The 17,040-nt window shown below is 39.2% G+C and overlaps 1 protein-coding gene across 1 annotated transcript in view; it reads left to right on the top strand.

Annotated features, from left to right (window-relative positions):
- Positions 1 to 12,492, top strand: part of Gpatch2l (G patch domain containing 2-like) — a 46,913-nt gene extending 34,421 nt beyond the window's left edge. Inside the window, 3 exon segments of the mRNA XM_013016721.1 lie at positions 5,422 to 7,161; positions 9,761 to 10,228; positions 12,265 to 12,492. Coding sequence (XP_012872175.1) covers positions 5,422 to 5,591 — 170 coding nt within the window. The 3' untranslated portion in view covers positions 5,592 to 7,161; positions 9,761 to 10,228; positions 12,265 to 12,492.
- Positions 12,493 to 17,040: the final 4,548 nt, after the last annotated feature.

Raw genomic sequence — 17,040 nt, 5'->3', positions numbered from 1 at the left:
TCTTTCTTTCTTTCTTTCTTTCTTTTTTCCTTTCTTTTTTTTCTTTCTTTTTTAACTTGGGGAAGGAGGTTTAATTGGCATCTAGTTAGTAGCTGATATGATATTGCTAAACAGCTAAACATTTTATTTTCTTTACTAAACAGTGTAGTATTTCACTAGGTATGATGTTGTGAATTTAAAATGGTTTATCAGGCTTAATTCTTTTAGTTTTCCATATAAAACTAATGTTTTACTTGGTAGAAACTAAAATAGTAGTGATCTTTGGTGGGAAGTAGTGACCAGAGGGGAATCCTACATGTCATGAATTAGATGGGGCTTCCATGGCTGTTTACATAGGTAGATTCTTGAGTTATACACTGAAGGTTTATGTATTTTACTGTATGTGTGTGTATCATCAAGGACATGGGTATAGAATATCATAGATTATTTTCCTTAGAAATACAGGATGAACTTTCCTTATCAGAAAATTCAAAATGCTTCAAAACCTGAAACTTGGTTTTATTACCTTTTAAGTAGTTGTACAAAAGAATTACCATTCAACCCAGTGTGGGTGGCTCATGCCTATAATCCTAGCTACTCAGGAGGCTGAGATCTGAGGATCACAGTTCAAAGCCAGCCCTAGCAGGAAAGGCTATAAAACTCCAATAAACCACCAGAAAACCAGAAGTGGTGCTGTGGTTCACTAGCCTTCAGCTGAAGAGTTGAGGGACAGCACGCAGGCCCAGAATTCAAGCCCCATGACTAACAACAACAAAAAGTACAAAAATTCCCAAATATGAAACACATCTGGTCCCAAGCATTTTGAATGAGGCATATTTAACTTATAATAAGTATTAGATATTTCTGATCAGTTGATAACTAAGTGAAGAATAAGCCTCAAGCAGATATGAAACCCATCTACCTTCTTTTGTTTAGTCAGTTATAGCACACTCTGAAATTGGCTTCTTTGATGTGTTTGGGATGACTGCTTGATGGGTATGATCATACTAAACAATCTTGATCATAGACCTAGTAATTATTATATATTTTTGAAGTGCTGTGTGGTGAGTACTGCATTATTCTACTTCATTATTTTTCATGTAAAGCAACAGCTTTATTAGATTAATGCTGTTTTTATTCCCATTTACAGTTAAGAAAAAAATGAGGCTTAGATTATTTCCTGAATGAGACTTGTTGATAAATCCTAAGTCAAGATCAGATCCAATCCCCCATTATTCTAGAATTGTCCTTTTTATACTAAAGGTGTTCTATGGTTTTTCATACAGTAGAATTGATCAAACTGATCCTCTCTTCAGTCTCAGGATCTCATCCAGTTGATAGTGTTAAAGCATTCTTACCTTTGTTTTTTTCTTCCTTAATATCTAGCTTCTACTTTTAGCTGTTAACTTTTTTTTTTTTTAATATTTTAGTAATAGAGGGCCTCACAACATGCTAGGCAAATACTCTGTCCCTGAGCACACCAGCCCAACTTTTCATTCTTTATAAGAAAAGAACCATTGGGAAGAGTTTAAAATGCTTATTTGATATTAAAATTTTTTAAATGTACCAGGGAAGCGCATTAAAGAAACATTAGCTTTAAATATTTTCCCTATGATGCCAACTCCTCTTCTCTCACTTGTTGACTAGGCCCTGCTACACTGAGCATTTTCTTTCTTTTTTTCCCTCCCCACAACCTGAGTGCCCCATGGAGGTGAAGGACATAGCCTGAGCCCATGCCATCAGTCAGTAGAACAAATGGGCTTGCTCTGCCTAACATCGGGCCATCTCGGATTCCACCTCTTTTATAGAAATGAGTGATGAAGAGAGGTGCGTCCTGCTTTGCCGCTGTATTAATACACATCAGGGGCCAGCTCCTGGCAGTAAATCACGCTACTGCATACATCTGTTATCGGCTCTTCACCAGTGTGATGAACAAGACTGCAGATAGAGGCTTCCTTGTGTCATTCTTTATAGGATTTTCCTAAAAGAATAAATAGCTCAGATCTCTGCCAACACTCTCCCCTGTCATTGTGATGAATTCAGCTTCTTTCTTAAACATGCAGCCACAAATCTTTTCTCTTTCCCCTTCCCCCATTGGTAGAAACTTTTGAATTGAAATTGAACTGAATTTAAAGATATTAATAAGGTTAGAGAGGTAGAATGTGAAGGAATGGTGATACTATATTTGTCTTTTTGTTCTAGTGGTAGCAAAAGGCTAGGGAAAAGAACCCCTTCATTGAGTCACTAAGTAGACCCTTCTTGGAAGTGTAGCACCTTATTTCTTCTTCTAATCTTCTCTTCCCTCCCCTATATGGCTTAATAGCATGCAGATGTTTAGTGCATAGAGCTGTGCCCTGGACCTTAGGGAGTAAGTGTGCAAACCTGCTTCTAAGACTGGTGCCCTAATCTTTACCTCAGGATGAAGTAAACATGCTGTTTGATCTTTTAGAATGTACTTGGGAGAGGTTGGCAGCATGGGTCAGTTGGTAGAGTGTCCAGCCAATGACTGAAAGGGTCAGGTACCAAGTTCAAATACTAGTCTCATACCTAAAAACAGAAAAAGGAAAAAAAGATGCATTTGGCAAAGAATAAAAAAAAAAAAGACTTTCTCTAAATATTGAGACTAAGCAGCTATAAGAAACACAAGGATGAAAACTAGAGTTCTTGAGATGATTTTCTTCATGAGATGATAGATTTGAGCCAGTTCTTCATAGACTAAACACATAGCTATCAGTATATGGGAACTGGGACGATCGGAGATTCTATTAAGAGGCTAGATTATTTTGGGTATTCCATAAGCCTTTCTTGACCTTCCTTTCCCTGTAATAGGATTTGTGACCTTAGAGCATCATTCAGAAGGATCCTTAACAGTTAATCCGTTAGTCACACGAGACTCTGAACATCAGGCCAATGGTGTTAGTTAGGGATACATTCAGAACAGCAAGGTTTTGCTCACTGATAAGCCCCCAATATGTTGTCGAATACCTAGCACATAGAATAGGTTCCCTAGACAAACTTGCTTTTTGGATAAACTAATAGTATCTTAAAATTGAAATAGTATTTTTAGGTATTATTCTATTATTTACATGGGAAATACTGAGTGACCATAAAAGAACATTTAGTAGATATATGAAGTGTAAAGACAAATACTGCAGGTAATATTCATGAACCCATTATCTGCTTTAAGAAAAAGAATATTATTTTTGTAGTTTTTATGCTGGCCCTGGGCTTTGAACAGCCCCTGGGCACTGTCCCCTGAACCTTTATGCTCAAAGCTGGAGCCCTACCACTTGAGCTCCACCTCCAGTTTTTTTTTTATTGGAGATAAAGAGTTCTGGGAACATTACTGCTCAGGTTATCTTTGAACCTCAATTCTCAGATCTCAATCTCTGAGTAGCTAGGATTGCAGATGAGAGCCACTGGTGCCATCAGCACCCAGTTAACAATATTACTTAAAAAAAAATCATTGTTATAAAGGTGATATACAAAGGGGCATCCCTTCCCTCCTCTCTCCCAGTTTTTCTCTCCCATTCCCATCCACAAGTAAGAATATTACTTTTAACTGCTTCTTCCCACTTTGCTCAGAGGTAAGTTACTTCATTTTTTTCTTTTCAGTTATTTATCATTCTTTTGGCCTTTTTTCTCAAATAATTGTTTGTCCCTGAGCTTTTTTTTTTTTTTGCTGAAGGCTAATGCTCTACCACAGCTCCACTTCCCATTTTCTAGTGGTTGGAGTCTCATGGGCTTTCTTGCCTGGGCTCGCTTTGGACTGTGATCCTTAAATCTCAGCCTCCTGAGTAGGTAGGATTATAGGCATGAGCCACCAGCGCCCAGCTTTCTCAAGTAGTTTTAATACACATATGTATCTTCAGTATATTGTCTGTTTTGGCATGTTTCTGAACCTTCTGTAAACGAATTCAAACTATGTCTATTTGATGTTACAAGTTTCTCCCAGTCCTGTTCTTCCATTTGGATTTTGCTTTGCCACAGTTACTCAGTTCTCACTGCCATATGTCTAGTATTACATGTATAAGGGTAATAAATCCACTACAATTAAATATTCTTTAAAGACACTTAGATTGTATACTGTTTTATGCTCTCACGCAAAGTGTCATATTAGATTGTATACTGTTTTATGCTCTCATGCAAAGTGTCACATTAGTCTCTGAGAGAATAAGTGCAAATGTTCTAAATTACTTCACACTCATTAGTATAGCTACACCAAAACCTAGAGAGCACAGGAGTTGGCAAAGATGTGATTGGATCTCTGTGTATTTCTGATGGGAATGAAAAATGGCACAACACTAGAGGAAACTGTGGCAGTTCCTTAGAAAAGTAAATAAAAATGGCATGTGATTTAGTAATTGTTTCTCCATAAAGAATGAAAAGCAGATCATATAGATACTAATATTCACAATAGTCAAAAAGTACAGACCACCTAGATGTCCATAGCCAGATAAATGGGTAAACAAAATGTATATACACATGATCAAATATGGTTCAGCCAGAAGACCTATATTATGCAGAAATCTGCTAAATACAAAGAAACTCATGTTTGTATATATTTGTGGATGTATGAACTCTGAAATCTGAAATGAATCTGAAATGAACTCTGGGTATGCTCTTATATTTTCTGATTTTTTTTTCCTTCTGTTAAAGAAAAAATTTAACATTCCAATTACATTCCTGGGAGAATTATTGGACTGCAGGGTAAAATCTGAGCTTTACTATGTGCCACTCTATTTTAATGCATATTTGTTCTCAGCAGTGAGAGCTAATGATGGTGGTTTGTACTACTGTACCAGGATCATTTGGTCTTTTTGGGGTCCGGTCGTGGGGCCTGAACTCTGGGCCTGGGCGCTGTCCCTCAGCTCTTCAGCTCAAGGCTAGCACTCTACCACTTGAGCCATAGCGCCACTTCTGGCTTTTCTCTTTTTGTTTATGTGGTGCTGAGGAATGGAACCCAGGGCCTCAGGCATGCAAGGCAAGCGCTCTACCACTGAGCCACCTTCCCAGCCCCCGACCAGGGTCATTTGGAAATGTGTGGTAATGTTTGGTAGTTTTAGCAAGCCATGAGGCCCTAGTTTAAACCCATCATTCTGCCAAAAGGGGAAGGAGAGGAGCAGGAAAGAGAAAGGAAAAACAGAAACAGAAAGAGCCTGTCTGAAAAAAAAAAAAAAAAAAGAGCCTGTCTGTAATATTGTTTAGTATAGCATGTGAATGTTCAATGGGTGACTTTTTACTACATTGTGAATTTGTGCTACTGAAGGTATTTGTTTTCTCAAATGGAGAAATGCTTAAAATTTTATGAAGAAAAAGGAAAAACCACTTGGTTTTAAAGTACATGAATTATTAGGATTAAGGATATTTTAGTGTTATATATCTCTCCTTCTAATTCTTCTCCCCTGACTGTTTTCCTCCTCCTTTTACTGCTACAACCAGTTCACATGGAAGCGATGGAGCCAGCTCCAGCAGCCCCACCGACAGTGCAAGTCCCACAGTCTCCAGACTCTGAGTGGTTGATCAGGACCTCTACCATAGACAAAGCCACTGACTCAACTGCAGCCACGTTTTTTAAGACACCCCAGGAAAAGGGCTCTGGATGCAGCTAGAGAGCACTGTCACCACAGGATCTGAAACTGTGTGCAGTCTCTCCTAGCTCCACTGTCCAGTTCTTTCACTTCACACCTGAGGACTTGTGTACTTAGAGAATCATATTGTGGGAATCTTAATACTTTCTTTCTTTTAATTAGTAAAGTATGGAAGCCACAATTCAAGAGAAGGATGCCTATGCTATGTCCTGTTTATTACGTTATTATCCTTTTATCTACAGCTTTCGTTAGAGAGCTGTTGCTTTTTTGCAGATGTTGTTCCTGAAATACTAGAAATGGCTTTTGCATATCTTTTGTATAAAGCTTTTAATATTTGAGGAAGTCCCAAATTTACATCCAGTTCCAAAACCAATTCCCGAATGGAACTTTGCTTGCAGGAGATGAGGCTTGCTATACTAGGCCTTGGTTCATCTAGAGTGCCAATACCATATGTCAATCAAGGTTTCAGTTTGTGGCCTCAAGAGACACCAGCAGCATGGGAACTTCGTGCCTGCAGCTGGTGTAATAGGATCACCTGCAGCTGCATTGTCCTTTCCCTCATCTCCAAAGTTGTTCTGCTGAAAGAGGACATTGTCTATTGCTGTAATGATATGGAGACATAGTTTAGGTGGGCAGCAAACTTGACATGGTCAGTGGATGATGTCATCCTTCAGGTCTCTGTGTAAGCCTTATGTCCTAAGTGGAACTTCACTGTTACTGTTAGAGGTCAATGACCTACAGTAGAAACTGATACTTTTATTATAAAAATGGTTTCTTGGGGCCATGATTTGGAGAGGAAAAAATGTCTTTTGACATGCCTTTCTACTTGGTGTGTTCATGACTGCTCAGCTGCATGTAGAGTTATATATACAGTCGTGCCTGAAGTTGGATATTACTTTGTCAAATTGAGGAATAAGTGACTGCCGGGAGCTGCTGGAGAAAAGTGACAAGCTTTCTCAAAAGTATTATCAAGAATGTCTGTCATGCAGGGGTCTGGTTGACAGAGGGTTCTTTTTTTGTATGAACTGAGTGCTTTTACTCTGAAGTACATGAAAGCTGTTTGTTCCATGCTCACTGTTCTGGTCACCTGGGAAAGGAGCATGTGCATACACACATGCCCCGGTGTTTTGTTTTAATGTAGGTGTGGGTGGTACTGTGCTTCCTTTCCCTAGAGTGAAATTGTCCCTCCCACACAGAATGTAATTATTGGTGTGTTGCTTTACTGTGTTCTCTTTAAAAATTACAGTTCCTATCGGTGGAAACTCCAGAATTTTGTTGTCAATGAGGTGGGCAGGTGGTTGGGTATGAATCTTGTCATTGTACTTTATGTAAGTGTGAGATGATATGAGTTGGCCCCCACAAGGAATATGGTGGAGGCTGGGGCAGATGGAGGATATGGGATGGGAGAACAGTGTTAAAGCCCAGGCATCTTCAGAATCACCCCTGAAGGAGTGAGAATACTGAAGGAGTGAGAGTTCTGCTGGAGTGTCAAGACTGTACTTCTGTTCCCTGTGAGCTGTACCCACAAAGGTAGAGAGAATGTGGTGCCTGTTAGCTCTACTGGCTCTACTGAATTATCTCAGTGATGAAGGTAGGTTTTGCTGTTAAATGAATTCTCACCTAATCCCACAGTGGACTATTGGACACAATTTTAAAACGCGTGATTGGATTTATGGGAGAAAACTATGAATGATCCTGTTTTTCTTTATGTTATCCTCAGTGGCTCTTGCAGAAATCGCTCCTGTGACCAAGGCATGGTACAGAGGTGTGCATCTTCGTACCATGTTACCTAGTCAGTCTATCCATGATATAAAACCTTAATTATTTACACATCTCTACGGAGATATGCCATTTTACGAAAACAGGGTTGAGTGATTTGCTTGAAAATCACATGACAGCAAGAACTGAAAGCCTAAACTTCCATATTTTTCTTCATTGGATTGTAACCTGTTGTTTTTTGTTAATGGATTTGAGTCAGTCTGAGAGCCACGTTTTTATGAGAGCTTTCCATGAATGCTTATCTTTCTTGGGCATGCTTTTCTATATATTTTTTTAATACTTTTTAACAGGGATTACCACAGGAATGCAACATTACCTGTAATAAATGAGAATAAAATTAGTTAACTAAGACAATAGAATATTAAACACACAAATACTAACCAATGCAGAGTTATAAATTATGCTTCTCATTTTAAGGTGCTGGATGCTAAATTAATCAACCTTGATTTTCTGTATTAACCATTTCCAGAGGCTAACATATCAAGTGTATTTAAATTTTTCAGTTTCCTTTTTATAATGGCATAGTGTTTAGAGTCATGAATTAAGAAGAGTCAGTTACCTTTCAAGAAAAAGTATAGCTTTACAATCAGGTTTTGTAATCATTGTTGAAGAAACTGCTGGTGTTGCATACTTTGAGGATGATGGTTGAGCTCAAGTGTTTGACCTGCTCAAAAGTAAAACTGAAACTGAGTTCTGTATTCATAGGTTTTTGACTCATCCCATTTGACTATACAAAACATCTGTCTGCATCCTGCTTTTTGTGTTTTTTTTCCCCACAATAGAATAAAGTCAAGACAATGTCTACTTGCATGAAAAACTTTGATAAGTTAGTTTTCCTTACCTAAGGTTATTTTTCAGATGCAGCATTCTAAAGGGATAACTTCATTTGTATTAATATTCCTGTATTGCTTTTTGGTAGTAATTGAAGAGTTTAGTGGCTATTTATGTTTTATCAAATTTAAATAGGGCAGAATGACTTTGAGTAGCAGATTAGAAAATAGTTCATACTTTCAATTGAATTAGTTAAAAACCAATTGCAGTGAAAGATTTCACATGTTTTACTGGATTATGAAATAGGATCTAGCCATTTGGCAGTGGTAACATCGAAATAAGTAGCATCCTTTGTTAAGTCACACTTAACATGTAAGACAAGTAATTAGGTGTGAATCCTAAAAAGATAAAGATTGAGCTTTGTATTTTAAGATTTGAGACACTGTAATAGCTGCATGTCTTCCACAGCCTACAAGTTGTCAGTGAAGCCACTTTTACTTGAGAAGGTGACAGTTGTAGAGATGAAGGAGCTGGTATGATGAAGTTGTCACTCGGGCTCTAGGCAAAGGGTCCTGATTGTGCCTGGCTCATTTCAGGTCGTTGCTTTAACATCAAGGCTGTGGTGTGAGCAACATGCAACCACCTTCACACTGGAGAGGAGGAAAAGACTGTTGAAAAAAACTTAGCCTAGCTGGGCACTGGTGGCTCATGCCTGTAATCCTAGTACTCAGGAGGCTGAGATCTGAGGGTCATGGTTCAAAGCGAGGAAAGTCTGTGAGACTCTTACCTCCACTAAACCACTAGAAAACCAGAAGTGGTGCTATGGCTCAAGCGGTAGAGTGCTTGCCTTGAGCTGAAGAGCACAGGGAAAGCGCCCAGGTCCAGAGTTTATGCGCCACGACTGACAAAAAAGCAAACAAAAAACCTCAACCTTGAAGCTGAATTCAGTTCCTGTGTGTTTTATGACACTTGTTTGAGTGTGGCCTGCTCTAGCAGCTGTCAATACAGATTTGGAGGTGTATTGTAGAGGGTGTTGTGGCTCTCAGGGTAGTATGAGGGATCATATGAGAAGTTTGTTTTCGTCAACTGCTTCCTTTGCTAGTGCTGGATCTGCTAATTGTACTTGACTATTTTCTTATCTTCCCCTCCTGTTAAGACAGCAGAGTTTACTGCTGATAGCAACAAATAAGAAAAAAAAATCATTAGAAACAGAAACGAGATAGGTGCTGTTGGCTTACATCTGCAATCCTAGCTGGTCATGAGGCTGAGATATGAGGATTGTAGCTCAAAGCTAAACTGGGCAGGAATATCCATGACGTAGAGCTGAGGCTCATAGTGGTAAAGCACTAGCCTTGAACAAAACAGCTCAGGACAGTGCCCAGATCCTGAGCTCAAGCCCCAAGACAGAAAGAAAGGAAAACAAACAAACACCTGAAACAGCAGAAGGTGACAATGGTAAATTCTACAATTGAGCACTGAGTGGCCCAGAGCAGCTTTTTTCCTGTGTTAAAAGTCTGAGAAACATGAAGATCCTCAGCAATATGGACAAAAAGATGAGCGGCATAACTAAAGAGTGGACTGTAAGGTTGTAAGTCCAGTAAAACAATTATGGCTAAAAGAACCTATTTTCCTGAATGTAGACAAAACTGTCAAGACTTGGGACTAAAACATTTCAAGCACAATATTGAAGAGTGGACTGAAGATGTACATGAAGGAAGCAACCTTGGTGAGGCTGGGAAGTGGGAAGGCAAAGAGAAAAGAAGAGAAGATGCACCAACCAGGGGCTCAAAGGGTGTTTCCTGGTCCCAGTGGTCCCCTAAGTTGGCAGCCTGCTGATCCAGAGATGGGGTGGGGGAGGCCCAGCAAGCTTCTAACAAGCTCTCCAGGGTATTGAGTGTAGGCACTGAACCACAGTTGAATAGAGATGTCTTAACATACCAGTATCATACTAAGGTCAGATGGTATAGCTCCTCCAGAAGTAAAGTCTTTTTGTATATGACTACTGTTAATGTCTATTTCCCAGATTTTCTCTTGGCAGGATCCTGAAAGATTGGAAATACTGAGAAAGGATGATATGTAAGATGGATGGGAAGAACCTTTTTAAATGGGTAAATATGTGCTAATGAATTTTTTAAAGCTACCTTGGGTACATAGCAGGTGTACAATAAATGCCACTTATATTCATGGTAATCTGCTAAGAGCAGTTCAGAGTATGCCGAATCAGTTCCCACAGCCCTGCTTCCGTGCCCTGATTTGGTGAATATCAGGGACTGGGGATCACCAACATCTGGCTATTTTTGTTGTCTCAGACATGAGTTCACTGTTTCAGAATATGCTGCCTTAATTTTAAGAGCTTTGAAAAGAAATCATGACATTTTATTTATTATTTATGTTATTTGTAGTAATGACTTATTGCTAAAACTTGAGGAGCCAAGTGCCCAATTCCTAAAGTACTATGACTAAGGAGTTTGTGCTATCTGCCAAAATGTGCTACAAGTTGTCCCATGTTGCTTCTTCACTTTTGGGGGGCTTTTCTTATTTTGGTGAGTAGTGCTGGTGGCTTATGCCTATAATCCTAGCTACACAAATGGCTGAGATCTAGAGAACCTCAGTTCTGAGCCAGCCTGTGCAGAAAAATTGGATAAACTTTAAAATAACCAGCAAAAGGCTCAGCTGGAGGTATGATTCAAGTGGTAGCCAATTGAGCAAGCAAGGGTGAGGCCCTGATTCAAACCCCAGTATTGTCGTCCCCCTCCAAAAGAAGGCTTTTTAAGACACCAGTTAATTAACATCTTTCTTTAAAAGCTCTGACCCTTGCAGATTTCTGATACTTTCAGTTGAAAAGTGAAAGACAAGTGTCAGAATATAAATATGACCATTTCATCATTATCTATCTATCTATCTATCTATCTATCTATCTATCTATCTATATGTTATTTTGTTTTTTCAATTGTCCTGTGAAAAATACCTTAATACCAAGCAAACTGATGCCACCCCAAAATCACAGTGACAACTCAAATTGTTCAGTATTTATCTCAGGCAGTGCCTCTTTTGCTTCCAGCAATTTTGCGAACTGGTCATTCTAAAACCCTTGCAACCTCTACCTCTCAATCCCACCAACTACTGTCACTTCCCTGGGGCCCATAACAACCTTAGGTAGAACTTCCCACTCTCACAGATCCTCCAATGCACACTTTCTCACTTCTTCCTTCTTATAACTTCGAAAGAAGAATCCTGTGACCTAGGCCCTCCCCTTAATCCATGCCCATGTTCAGTCTAATACAGTCTCTCAATCCTTGTCACACACAGTTTTGCACTTTAATATGTTCAAAGCCATCCTCTTCAAGCAAAAATACCCTTCTTCTACCCTTTGATCTCTTGCCTACCACTGAAGTATACTGCCCTCCCCTGCACTCTTGTCTATTAATTCTGCAACCCAGTGAAGCAGGTTTTTTTTTTTTTTAACCCTGGCTACACATTAGGATCACCTGGGGAGCTTTTGAAACAAATCTCCATTCCCCAACTGGACCACAGACCAATTACATCAGCTGGGGGAGGAGGGGCTGGCTTGAGTCCTTCAAGAACTGCAACAGAGCAGAGAACAGCTATGCTCAAACCCACCCTCACCACCATTAAAGTTCTTGCTGAGTTCAACAGTGATTTCCAGCTGCCAAAATTTAGTCCTTGAGTTGATCTTTATAATATTGGGATTGTGAAATGACTTCCTTTTAAAAAAATTTTTTTCCCCTTTTCTGCTCCTTCCTGATTTGTCTCTCTTTTTTTTTTTTTGTTCTTTGTTTCCACAGGCAAGCAGATTGGTTTATAGGCCAGTCCCACACCACACAGACTAGATGTCTTTCTCTGTCGCTACTCCATTATTTCAATTAACATATGCTAATGAGTGCCTTTGACATACTATCTTAATACAGTAGCTTGAAGGACAGACTGAGTGAAGCACTCCATTAATAATTATTGTAAACACTAAGGACAGCCTACTCAAGGCCTCAGTTCATACATTCCTCCTACAAACCACCAAGGGAGAAGATACTGCTAATCAGAATCCAAGATGGGTCAGCCTGTTTATTAATGGGTAGAACTGCCATTCATTCGAGTGTGTGTCATGGTTCTTCTTTCTCCTTCCCAGAATCTTGAACTGAGAAGAGGACCCCAAGTCCATTTCTATATAAAGATGCTTTCCATCAAATGTTTTTTTTTAGTCTGGCTTTGTACAGCCAGTCAGTGTTTGGCTGTAGGTGATGAGACAGACATACTTTCTTGTACCATGTTAGTTTTGGACTCCCATTTTATTAAGGAAACTTTGTTGTTTTAGGCACTGGCCTTTGCTATTAATAAAGTGGAACTTGATTTCCCACCTCACTGTCAATCACTGCTACTGTGGCTCTGGGTCTATGGATGTCCCCTCTCATAAGGAATCCTGTGGTTCCTGACTGATAAATCACTAGTTTTTGATTTAAAATTTAGTGTAGGAATTACTGTTGTATGCTAGCTATAGGAAGCTATAGGGCTTATCTGTATTCTCAAACTTCAACTTGGGGTATATAAATTCCTTCAACCCAGAAGTCATATTTAAAGTGCTGGACAGCCAATATAAATAGCAAAGGTCCTCTAGAGCCATAGCTCTGGTCACTGAACTAAGTGAACATTCACTGAACACTGACACTGAGCCTGGCTCCTTAGGAACCTCTAGGGAAGAAGCTAGTTGCACTAAAACAGGGTATTAAGGTCCCTTACATGTACTATTTGCAACCACTAAACCTTTTCACAGTCCCTAATGATGATGAGTATTTACAAAGTGATTATTCTGTACCATCTGTAATCTCTTCTTCCTTAACAACTCTAGGATAATTACTTTTAAAGTAATGGACTAGGTTTATAGTTAAGATTAACTTGTTCAAAGTTGCAGAGATAATCAGCATCTGACAGGATTCAAGTCTGACATCAAGATGTCTGATCTCAACTAATATCTTTGCATAATATAAGTGAATTGTTGGGGGCTATGCATGTGAGAATGACCCCATGGGTCACTGCACAGGTAGGCCAATTGGTGAAAGGTTTTACCACCAACCTGTTGCTCCTAGTGGGCTGTTCTTCTGTCCAGCAACTAAAAGGGGTTCATCCCCTCTCTGGTCTACAACATCAAAATGAAATAGGAAATTTCTGTGATGTCTTCTTATAACAATATATATTGTATGTAAAAGTGATGAGACCAAAGAAAAAGTCAAGAAAAGCTTCCAAACCTATGGCAGTTAAAATACCTTGTCTCAACCTGTAATCACAGCCCTCAGCAGAGCTTGAGTTAGGGCCTAGCTTGGGCTACATAGTGAGGCCCACATCTCCAAGTAAAGGAAAATAAAAGGTTTACTATTTGTTTGCCAAGGTAGGAGGACTTGTTTTGAATTATTGAAGATAGGTGGCAGACTGCTTTGAACATCTTGCTAATCATCTTTGATTACTAAGCAAAGTAGCTGCCGTGATAGTCTTAGCTTTTAGAAATCCTGAAGAAGACATTTATTGCCAAGCTCTGCTGGGATCAGGATAACAGGTAAAGCATTTCTGTTACGAAGTTCATAGTCTCTGATGAAGAGAAGAAAAGCTTATGTGGGGTGATAGCTTTAGGGCAAAGATGTGTTCTTGGAAAATGGGCAGGAGTTAAGTGAAGAAGAGAGGATGATGCTCTCCAAGAGTAAAGAGCAAAGCTGGGCACCAGTGGTTCACGCCTGTAATCCTAGCTACTCAGGAGGTTGAGATCTGAGGATCACGGTTCAAAGCCAGCCCAGGCAGAAAAGTCCATGAGACTCATATCTCCAATAAACCACTAGAAAACCAGAAGTGGCACTGTGGCTCAAGTGGTAGAGTGCTTGCCTTGAGCTGAAGAGCACAGGAACAGTGCCCAGGCCCAGAGTTCAAGCCCATTGACAGACCAAAAAAAAAAAAAAATGTAAAGAGCATGGTTGGTTTAGACCACTGTAAAGTAAGCATACAGAAGATCAAGGAGAGGTAAATAGGAGACAATGTGAAGGTGCTGATGTACACTGACTTGTTTGATTTAGACTTACTGTCCTCCACTGAGCTCAGGTATAGTCATGAAAACCCTACTGTATGGGTCCATGGTGCAAATATCAGAACTGAGATGCAAACAGGTTTGCATTCCTTTGGTCACATTCCTCAGGAAACTTAACCAAGCCCACCTATTTGTAGGAGCTACTGACTGCTTAAGAGTAGATTGAACTGGAAATCTGCCCAAGGCTAATGCATTTCCTGATGCATAAGTCTGATTGTTTCCTTCATGTTTTTGTCTTGGGAGAAGCTGTACAGGAAATATGTGGGCTCAAAATGTACAGGATGATGAGCCCCAGTTCCCAGTACTGTTCTTTAGTAACCTGGCTGTCACTACCCGCAATTGGATGAGCATTTTGTTTCTCAATAGTGACAGTCTGTTGATCTCATCATACCTTTTAGACTTAGCAGCTTGGTAATTTGACAGTCCTACTGGCTCACTCTAAACTGGTCTCATGGTTTAAGTCTCATTAATACCATGTTATACTTGAAGCTTACTGAAGTGAAACGTGTGTGAGTTTGACCATTTTTCCTAAACAGCTTCTAACTGATCAGCATGTTAAACCAGTAGCTTTTGTAAGAAATAGGTAAGTGACTTTTCATGTTATATTATTAGAATGTTTTTGTAGAGAGCAGAAGTATATAAATTTCATCATTGTTTAGCTTAGAGAATTAAAATATATTGACTGCCTAGCTGCCAATGGCTCATGTCTATAGTCTAAGTACTAGGAGGCTGAGAGCTAAGAATTGAGGTTTTGATGTCAGCTTGGGCAGACAAATCCAAGAGACTTATCTCCAACTAACCAGCAAAAAGCCAGAAGAGGATATGTGGCTCAAGAGGTAGAGTATTAACCATGAGCAATTAAAAACAAACAAAAAACAAGCAAAGCTGGACACCAATGGCTCATGCCTATAATCCTAGCTACTCAGGAGGCTGAGAAATGAGGATTGTGGATTAAAGCCAGCCCAGGCAGGAAAGTCCAAGAGATTATCATCTCTATTTAATAAACTACTCAGAGAAAAGCTTGGAGTGATGCTGTGGCTCAAATGGTAGAATACTAGCCTTGAGCAGAAGCACTCAGGCCCTGTGTTCAAGCCTCAGGACCAGCAAAAAACAAATGCAAGAATGTGATTTCTGAGTACTGGCACAAACACACACACACACACATATAAACATAGATACTGGCTAAAGACCTAGAAAATTTGTGGGAAGCATAAAGAGACTGTCATTAGAAAAATTAAGACTGCTGATTATTAGAAAATACACATGTATATACAACTAAACTACAAAGGTGAAAAACATTAAAATTATACAAGAGGATCAGAGATATTTGTTATATTAATAAAAGTAAATGTGCCTGAAATAGAAGACATGTGTCAAATGAACACTAATTCCATATTGTGTGATTCAGAATGATCCAGAGAAGTTGGACAAGGTAAACCAAGCAAAACAAGAAATGGTTTGTAGACTTATGAAAAAGAGTAGAAAAGAGAAGCATTAAATACTAGCGAAGTGCACTAGCCACTTATTAGACTGTACGAGATGCAGGAAGAAGCAGTATCTTAGTTGGAGATTTTAATGCAACTGTCAGCTTGTGAAAGATCAAGTGAATAAAGAAAATTAGAACATGAGAAGAGCTAACTAAAGTAGAGCTAGTTGATACATATTGGGTTTTACTCTAAACATGGTGCCTTTATTACACTTTATTTTCAGGTGTCCATGTCTGTATATGGGAACATACAGAAAACATGCACAAACTTTAGAATGGAGAACTATTACAATGGCATCTACCAGTAAAACATGTAATATAACTAGAAAACAATACCGGTCTACAATCTAAACTTTTTTAAGCTCTTTAACTATTTTTGAGTTGGATAGAAAATGTAAAACATTTTTTAAAAGCATTTTTTTCTTCCTGAAAAGTACATTGGGGAGGGAGTATTTATAGCTCTAAAACTTGTATGTTAAATAAGTACAACAAACAGTAAATGTACAACTCAAGGTAGGAAAAGAACAGCATAAATGTCTTCATTATTGTTCTCTCTTTTTTTTAATTTAAGTAGATTTACAAAGGAATTGCCATTCAAGGAAGCAGCTTATGAATACAATGCATCTTTATCAAAGTCTCCCCTGAAAATGTCTTTTAAAGCAAACAAAAAGTTGAGACAAACTGGTTAATTAGGAAAATGGGGGTTACTCAGAGTTCAGTTAAAAATATAAAATCTAAAACTGCATGCTGGTGGCTCAAGCCTGTAATCCTAGCTACTCGGGAGGCTGAGTTCTGAGGATCACGGTTCAAAGCCAGCCTGGGCAGGAAAGTCCGAGAGACTCTCATCTCCAATAAACCACTAGAAAACCAGAAGTGGCACTGTGCTCATGAGGTAGCATTCTAGCCTTGAGCTGAAGAGCTGAGGGACAGAACCCAGTCCCAGAGTTCAAGCCCCATGACCAACGAAATAATATGTATAATCTTTTAGCTGAGGCAATGACAGAGAATCTATAGAGGTAAATAATGCTGTGGCAGCTCAATGGAAACAAGGGGAAACTACCCTGGAGATAATGTGCTAATCCCCGCTTATCTAGAGCTTCTGTCATGAAGACAAGGATGGATACAGGAGGCAGACATCTCTGTCTTACTATTTGAGCAGGGCCTACTCAAGATGGGAGGTTTTCCTTGAGATCTCCCTCAAAGCAAGGACCATAAAAGAATGTTTAATATAAGAAAAAATGCTAAAGAAACCAGAAATGCTAGATAAGAAAACATAAGACATATGGCCTGCCTTTTATTGGCCTTGAGGGAAAAAGATGTTTGGGGTTTTTGTTTTTAGTTAATTACCAGGA

This window comes from Dipodomys ordii, unplaced genomic scaffold (assembly GCF_000151885.1).
Source record: "Dipodomys ordii isolate 6190 unplaced genomic scaffold, Dord_2.0 Scaffold2, whole genome shotgun sequence".
Lineage (NCBI taxonomy): Eukaryota > Metazoa > Chordata > Mammalia > Rodentia > Heteromyidae > Dipodomys > Dipodomys ordii.
This window is presented reverse-complemented; position numbering and strand designations above follow the sequence as displayed.